At 52.9% G+C, this 8,725-nt stretch overlaps 1 protein-coding gene across 1 annotated transcript in view; it reads left to right on the top strand.

The window, feature by feature from the left end:
• The first annotated feature begins 3,194 nt into the window (after window positions 1-3,194).
• Window positions 3,195-8,725, top strand: part of golga5 (golgin A5) — an 8,713-nt gene continuing 3,182 nt past the window's right edge. The window contains exons 1-8 of the mRNA XM_037694618.1: window positions 3,195-3,356; window positions 4,955-5,575; window positions 6,542-6,721; window positions 6,792-7,011; window positions 7,256-7,379; window positions 7,450-7,653; window positions 8,177-8,347; window positions 8,418-8,546. Coding sequence (XP_037550546.1) covers window positions 4,963-5,575; window positions 6,542-6,721; window positions 6,792-7,011; window positions 7,256-7,379; window positions 7,450-7,653; window positions 8,177-8,347; window positions 8,418-8,546 — 1,641 coding nt within the window. The 5' untranslated portion in view covers window positions 3,195-3,356; window positions 4,955-4,962. The remainder of the gene's footprint in view (window positions 3,357-4,954; window positions 5,576-6,541; window positions 6,722-6,791; window positions 7,012-7,255; window positions 7,380-7,449; window positions 7,654-8,176; window positions 8,348-8,417; window positions 8,547-8,725) is intronic.

Below are 8,725 nucleotides of genomic sequence, written 5' to 3'. Positions count from 1 at the left end.
CCTGTCTCTAAGGGAGAGCCCAGACACCCTGCGGAGAAAACTCATTTCGGCCGCTTGTATCCGAGATCTCATTCTTTCGGTCACAACCCAAAGCTCGTGACCATAGATGAGGGTGGGAACGTAGATCGATCGGTAAATTGAGAGCTTCGCCTTTTGACTCAGCTCTCTCTTCACCACGACAGACCTGTACAGCGCCCGCTTCACTGCAGACGCTGCACCTATCCGCCTATCGATCTCACGCTCCATTTTTCCCTCATTCGTGAACAAGACCCCAAGATACTTGAACTCCTCCACTTGGGGTAGGACCTCCTCCCTGACCCAGAGAGGGCACTCTACCCTTTTCCGGCTCAAGACCATGGCCTCGGATTTGGAGGAACTGATCTTCATCCCGGCCGCATCGCATTCGGCTGCGAACCGCTCCAGCGAAAGCTGTAGATCACGATCTGATGAAGCCAATAAGACCACATCATCTGCAAAAAGCAGAGATGCAATTCTGAGGCCACCAAAACGGATCCCCTCAACACCTTGGCTGCGCCTAGAAATTCTGTCCATAAAAGTTATGAATAGAATCGGTGACAAAGGGCAACCTTGGCGGAGTCCAACTCTCACCGGGAACAAGCCCGACTTACTGCCGGCGATGCGGACCAGGCTCTGACACCGGTCATACAGGGACCTAACAGCCCGTATCAAAGGGCCTGGTACCCCATACTCCCAGAGTACCCCCCACAGGGCCCCCCGAGGGACGCGGTCGAAAGCCTTCTCCAAGTCCACAAAGCACATGTAGACTGGTTGGGCAAACTCCCACGCACCCTCCAGGACCCTGCTGAGAGTGTAGAGCTGGTCCAGTGTTCCACGGCCAGGACGAAAACCGCACTGTTCCTCCTGAATCCGAGGTTCGACTATCCGACGGACCCTCCTCTCCAGAACCCCCGAATAGACCTTACCAGGGAGGCTTAAGAGCGTGATTCCCCTGTAGTTGGAACACACTCTACGGTCCCCCTTTTTGAATAGGGGGACCACCACCCCGGTCTGCCAATCCAGGGGAACTTCCCCCGATGTCCACGCAACATTGCAGAGTCGCGTAAGCCAACACAACCCTACAACATCCAGAGCCTTAAGGAACTCTGGGCGGATCTCATCCACCCCCGGGGCCCTGCCACCAAGGAGCTTTTTAACCACCTCGGTGACCTCAGCACCAGAGATTGGAGGGCCCGACCCAGAGTCCCCAGGCTCCGCTTCCTCAGTGGAAGACGTGCCGGTGGGATTGAGGAGGTCTTCAAAGTATTCCGCCCACCGACCCACAACATCCCGAGTTGAGGTCAGCAGCAAACCACCCCCACTATAAACAGTGTTGGTGGCATACCGCTTCCCCCCCCTGAGACGCCGGATGGTGGACCAGAAACGTCTCGAAGCTGTGCGGAAGTCGTTCTCCATGGCCTCTCCGAACTCCTCCCATGCCCGAGTTTTTGCCTCAGCAACCACCCGAGCCGCATGTCGCTTGGACTGCCGGTACCCATCAGCTGCTTCCAGGGTCCCACAGGCCAAAAAGGCCCGATAGGACTCCTTCTTCAGCCTGACAGCATCCCTCACCGACGGTGTCCACCATCGGGTTCGAGGGTTGCCGCCCCGACAGGCACCGACAACCTTGCGGCCGCAGCTCTGGTAAGCCGCCTCGACAATAGAGGCACGAAACATGGTCCACTCAGACTCAATGTCCCCCACCTCCCTTGGAACATGTTCAAAGTTCTCCCGGAGGTGGGAGTTGAAACTCCGTCTCACAGGAGACTCTGCCAGACGTTCCCAGCAAACCCTCACAATACGTTTGGGCCTACCAGGTCTGACCGGCATCCTCCCCCACCATCGGAGCCAACTCACCACCAGGTAGTGATCAGTTGACAGCTCCGCCCCTCTCTTCACCCGAGTGTCCAAGACATGTGGCCGCAGATCAGATGAGACGATGACAAAGTCGATCATCGAACTGCGGCCTAGGGTGTCCTGGTGCCAAGAGCACATATGGACACCCTTATGCCTGAACAAGGTGTTCGTTATTGACAATCCATGACGAGCACAGAAGTCCAACAACAGAACACCACTCTGGTTCAGATCAGGGGGGCCATTCCTCCCAACCACACCCCTCCAGGTCTCACTGTCATTGCCCACATGAGCATTGAAGTCCCCCAGCAGAACAAGGGAGTCCCCAGAAGGTGCACTTTCCAGTACCCCCTCTAAGGACTCCAGAAAGGGTGGATAATCTGAACTGCCGTTTGGTGCATAAGCACAAACGACAGTCAGAACCCGTCCCCCCACACGTAGGCGGAGAGAGGCCACCCTCTCATTCACGGGGGTGAACCCCAATACACAGGCACCAAGTTGGGGGGCAATTAGTACGCCCACGCCTGCTCGGCGCCTCTCACCAGGGGCAACTCCAGAGTGGAAGAGTGTCCAGCCCCTCTCAAGGAAACTGGTTCCAGAGCCCGAGCCATGCGTAGAGGTGAGTCCGACTATTTCTAGCCGGAACCTCTCAGCCTCACACACCAGCTCAGGCTCCTTCCCCACCAGTGAGGTGACATTCCACGTCCCAATAGCCAGCTTCTGTAGCCGAGGATCAGACCGCCAGGGTCCCCGCCCTCGGCCACCACCCATCCCACATTGCACCCGACCCCTTTGGCCCCTCCCACAGGTGGTGAGCCCATGGGAAGGGGGACCCACGTCTCCTCTTCGGGCTGTGCCCGGCCGAGCTCCATGGGTAAAAGCCCGGCCACCAGGCGCTCGCCCACGTGCCCCACCTCCAGGCCTGGCTCCAGAGTGGGGCCCCGGTGACCCACGTCCGGGCAAGGGAACACTAGGTCCATTTGTGTTTTTCATCATAGGGGTGTGTTTGGGCTGCACTTTGTCTGGTCCCTCACCTAGGACCTGTCTGCCATGGGTGACCCTACTAGGGGCATAAAGCCCCTGACAGCATAGCTCCTAGGATCATTGGGACACTCAAACCCCTCCACCACGGTAAGGTGGCAGCCCAGGGAGGGGAGAAAAAGCTGTTGAAAACTATAAATTTTAAATCACGCTGCAGAAATCCAAAGGTTTTATTTATTTTTGGCCTTGTAGATAGATATTTTATTTGGGGGAGGGGATGAGTGCTGGTCTAAACTCAGTCCTTTTTTGATCAGGCTGTTGTGAGGACGCCCTGTGGGGTCCTGCACAGCACTTCCTGGTCCACGTACGGAGCATCTCTTGTTGAAGACATAATGGCGTCTTATATGGAGGATATTGTTCCGAGCAGAGTTTCTCCTTCAGGTTTAATCGACACAGCTCGGCTGTAGCGGGGAGTCCGAGCTTCAGGAGGTTTTATTCAAACGGTACGTTTCCTTTAGCTCTCACTTAGCCTGTTAGCTTAGCGTCGATGGAGTTCCAGGTCCAGCACAAACTACTGGTTAATGGACCGCCTTGTATATTTAACATCTCTGATAGAAACAATCATCTGTGTCTGAAGCAGATTCTCTGAGTTAGTCCAATATTTAAAGGACATCACACGATTGGATCAGAACTCATCGACTCTCTGGGTCCTGCAAGGTGTTCCATCACTTTTTGTTTACCTGTCAGCTAAAGCTACTAAACAACATGGAGGTACAAGTGATCAGCTGGAAAACTAAGAATCTTGTTGTGAAGAAAGCTTTTAAATTCAGCTTTAACAGGAGTCTGGACATGTTTGTTGAAGGCTTCCTTTGTTGGCCTGTGGGTTTCAGTGAGGAGGAGAAAATATGTGCTCCTGTTCCAAGTAACTTATTTAAAAATGTTTTAAATGTGTTGGTTGTGACGTCACTGTGATTCTAAGACTCGTTCCTAATATTTTTATACAATATTAAACATGCAGCCGCTGTTAAAGAAAAGAAACTGTTTTTTTATTTATTTTAAGTCCATTTAAAGACTTCCCTTGTTGTGTTTTTAGAAAGTGTAGTAGTTGTAGTTGTTTTGAAGTGCACACGTCCTTGAAATATCTCAGCCTGGTTTAAATCTCTTCCCTGACTGAAGCTGCACTTTTCAATTCGGTTTAACCAGCTGTAGATTCAGGAGACACACCTGGAGGACCTACATCAGGCCTCCAGGAGGTTCTGCCTAACCATTTGGCTGTAAAATTGAAAGCGGACCCTGTCCCAGACTACTTGGTTCTGGTGTGGAGCTGCTGACCCAGACTGGGGATCCTGGCAGGCGGTAGAAGGAGCACTTCAAGGATTTCCTTAATCCGTCGACCATGGCCCCTTTGTGGAGCCGGGTTCATCTCTGTGGCAGAGCTCACCGAGGCGCTGCATCCTCGGATCAAAGTGGAGCTTGTTCTCTGCAGATCAGACTCCACTGCAGCTGGAGGGAGAGTCACTCCTTCATGGTTCGACTGGGAACGGGTGGAATGGCTCCTCCAGGTTGGGGGGAGTCATTGCCTCAGGTGGAGGAGTTCAGGTATCTGGGCGTCTTGTGCCTGAGTGATGGAGCAGGAGATGGATCGACAGATTGTCCTCAGTAATGAGGGTGTTGCTTCGGTCAGTCATGGTGAAGAAAGTATTGCATCTAAAGACAAAGGTCTGAGTTAATCTTAATTATCTGACGGTAAATGTTTTGTTCACCTCTGTTCTCAGAAAAGAACGGGTTCTTTTGTGCGGAACATTGAATTTTTACACGTGTGTCAGGTGAAGCCCAGGTCCATTTGTCTTTCTGCTGTCTGAAACACAAGTTTGACATTTTTATCACGTCTTCGAAGTGTCATCATCTTAAAAGTGCATCTGAGCGTTCTGACGTCGGAGCAGTCTCACGTCTCTGTTCTCACGTCTCTGTTCTCACGTCTCGGTGTTCTCACGTCTCGGTGTTCTCACGTCTCGGTGTTCTCACGTCTCGGTGTTCTCACGTCTCGGTGTTCTCACGTCTCTGTGTTCTCACGTCTGTGTTCTCATGTTTGTGTCATCAGGGTGCAACATGTCTTGGTTTACGGACTTGGCTGGGAAAGCTGAAGACTTCCTGAATAAAGTGGACCAAGGAGCTGCGACAGCCCTGAGCAAGGACCAGGCGAGAACTGCCTCCCTTTCATCAGCCTACGGGGGGGATGAGTACGGTTCTACAGCGTTCGAGACCGGGACTTCTGGGCCACATCATACCTACATGTCCTCCCATGAAGCCTCCAGCTTCATCTCTACAGCAGCAGGGAACATCAAGAGGTCCGTGGCCAACACGCCCAGTCCTCCTCCTGCTTCTGGCGCCAGCGCTCCAAACTCGGCCAAGAACTTGGCGGGCTTCGTGAGGCCCAGGAAGAGCGAGCCGGACGTGGACGACGACATGCTCTTTGACTTCCTGAACAGCTCCGAGCCTCCCGCCAGCTCCAGGAGGGACTCAAGAAGAGAGCCTGTCAAGACGACGTCAACCACAGAGACGCCAACCCCGACACCTCCACCTCCCTCCACGTCACTTCCTGTCCCATTGGCCCCGCCCACACCCCCTTCGACCCGAGGGGTGTCCAGGGCCTCCAGCATGAGCTCACTGTCTGTTCACAGCACCAAAACGTCAGAGGAGAACTCTAAAGATCCAAGTCCAGGTTTGAGCTGCAGCCGCCACCACCGCACAGACAGGGAGGGGCCGGCCCTGAAACGATGCATATCACCCGCCGCCACTGCACAGACAGGGAGGGGCCGGCCCTGAAACGATGCATATCACCCGCCGCCACTGCACAGACAGGGAGGGGCCGGCCCTGAAACGATGCATATCACCCACCACCACCGTACAGACAGGGAGGGGCCGGCCCTGAAACGATGCATATCACCCACCACCACCGCACAGACAGGGAGGGGCCGGCCCTGAAACGATGCATATCACCCTCCGCCTTTTAGACCATGATCATGTGTTGAAACGAGGTTCATCTGTTCGGACCCATCACGCTTGCAGCATGTGCTGTGGACGGCCCAGTTTTGTTTTGGCTTATATCAATTAACTGTGGCAGCCATCTTGAATCAAACTGATTCTAAGTGAATCCATTTTTATGGTGGCTTGTTTAGACAGCTGTTCAGGAAATATTTTACTAACAGACTAAAAGGGTTTAATCCAAGTATTTAATCCTTGATCTCATGCAACAAGTGGCCCGTCGGGTCTGTGTTGAGGATCATCCTCAGCTACTACCACATAACTTAACACAATTCCAGCCTTTGTCTGTTCGAACGTCAGTTGGCTGTGGCAGCCATCTTGTTTCATGTTGGTCCAATGAGTTTCTGAGTTTCATTAAAATGTGACGGACAGTAACGCAGGTACATTATTGCCCATCTCTGTCTTTTAGCGGTGAGGGATCATAAAGCTTCATTTGTCTTTAACTCAGGTTTTTGACCTTACGTGCTCATGTTGAAGGGACAGACTTCAGCGTGTGACGTTCAGCTAGTTTGGATCACGTGAGGAGAGATCATGTAAACGTACACGTCGTGCTCGGTGAACCTGATGCCGTCTCCCCCGTGTGTGCTGCTTTATGTTTCGTTTCTGTCCAGATCATTTCTAAATGTATCTTTGGTTCCCTCAGACACATCTGAGAGTTCAGACTCTGGCTCGGCCCCCCTTCAGGAGTCCAGCCGGCCGGACCCCCCTCAGAGCCAGATGGTGTCCAGCCTGCGCCTGGAGAACCAGCTGCTGCGCAGCGAGGTGGCGTCCCTCAACCAGGAGATGGCCTCGGTCATTCAGAGAGCGAAAGACTTGCAGGACGGTACGAGGGAGCCCAGCCTGACGTTTCTTTACGTCCTCGTCGGTTCTGATCCAAAGCCTTCTGTGTTTAGAGCTCAACCAGGCCCGGTTGCGTGCGGACAGGTGGAACTCGGAGCAGGCTCAGACGACCCGCACCTTACAAGAACTTCGCTCCCACGTGGATGACCTGACAGAAGCTCTCTCTGCCAAAGACGGGCAGCTTGCAGTTTTAAAAGTCCGACTTGATGAAGCCGATCAGCTTCTGGAGTCCCGCAGGGCTGCGTTAGAGGAGGTGCAGAAGGAGAAATCAAGGTTGGCTTGTCACGATCTTCTAAAATCAAAATCAGCTCAATGTTTGTTTTAATGTTATTAGAGCGGGTCTTTGGTTCATCTCTTTGGTAGCAGCTTGTCACACAACAGGGACACAATGATCCAGAAAATAATGGAGATCAAAGGATTTTCACGACTACATTTCCCACAATTTGTCTTCATCCTGAACCTTCAGAGTTCTGTACGGGTCTTGGTTCGGGTCAGATACCGTGTGCTCTGCTTCTAGGATCATGCAGGACCACACAGAAGGCAGCAGCATGCAGAACCAGGCTCTGGAAAGGATCCAGGAGAGGCTGCGGGAGGCGGAGCTGTCCCTGAGACGGGAGCAGGACGGCTACCGGCAGATCCAGGTGCGTCACCGAGTCTCTGTGCACGGCTGAACAGCTGCAGTCGGACTCATCAAGTTCTGTTCTTGAGCAGAGCGAGTCCACTGGCCGCCTGGCCAAACTGGAAGCTGAGAGGCAGACCCTCGCAGAGACGCTGACCGCAGCCGAGCGACGAGCTTTGGACGAGAAGGCCCGAGCCGAAGACTTCCAGCAGCAGCTGAAAGGCGCCAAAGCTGCAGCTGACTGGGCCAAGCAGGAGCTGCAGGACTACAAGCACAAAGCCTCACGCATCTTACAGGTGAGGCTTCCTGGACAGAACTGTGGAGTTCAGGCAGGACCTCTGGACTTTTCTTTTTGTTGAAGTGTTTCGTCTTTCATCCAGAAGACTTCTTCAGTTGTCTTCAAACATTTCAGTAGATTCAACTCCGCTTTAATGTCTTTGCAAATGACATGAGAGAAAAACAAGCCCAGCTCTGACACACACACACACACACACACACATTTATATATAAACACATGAAAGGTTTAAACTGAATAACTAAAAGTTTGAGTTGAACGACAGCAGCACGTTTTAAAATGTTCAGGGAAACAACAGCTGGAGCAAAAACTGTCTGAAGTAAAGACGACACGGGTTCTGTCTAAAACTAGAGGAACTCTTTCAGAATAAAGGTCCTGAATAAAGACTTTAATCTCCAGTATATAATCTGATCCACAGATTAGAAGAATCTGTAGAAACATGAGCTCAAAGGACGAGGCCCTCAGGGGCCACTGCATTAAAACCAGGTCTGGTTCCGTTCTGAGGTTTGTTCTGGTTCTTGAAGTCCAAAGAGAAGCTGATCAGCAGTCTGAAGGAGGGCTCCGGTCTGGACGCAGGAGACGGCAGCCTGACCCTGGCTCTGGAGCTGGAGGAGCTCCGCCACGAGAAGGAGCTGCAGAGGGAGGAGAACCAGAGGCTGCAGGATCAAGTGGGCACGCTGCGAGCAGAAATCCAGGTGAGGCTGTGCACGCCGTGAGGAACCCCACCTGAGAGAAAGACGCGTCTTCACCCGTCTCTCCTCCCAGGACTCAGAAACCCAAGCCCTGGCCGAGGCAGAGACCTGGAGGGAGCAGCAGGTCCAGTTCCAGGAGCAGCTGGACTCCCTGAACCGAGCCAAGCAGGAGGTGGAGGCTGAAGTGGAGCGCTACAAACACGTAAGAGAGCACACCTGTAACATCTGCTGAAACGCAGCACACCTGTAACATCTGCTGAAACGCAGCACACCTGTAACATCTGCTGAAACACCAACACACCTGTAACATCTGCTGAAACACCAACACACCTGTAACATCTGCTGAAACACAGCACACCTGTAACATCTGCTGAAACACCA

This window comes from Nematolebias whitei, chromosome 21, assembly GCF_014905685.2.
Source record: "Nematolebias whitei isolate Nwh7 chromosome 21, NemWhi1, whole genome shotgun sequence".
In the NCBI taxonomy this organism is placed as follows: Eukaryota; Metazoa; Chordata; class Actinopteri; order Cyprinodontiformes; family Rivulidae; genus Nematolebias; species Nematolebias whitei.
Note: the sequence above shows the minus strand (reverse complement) of the source record. Positions and strands in the feature narration are given on the sequence as shown.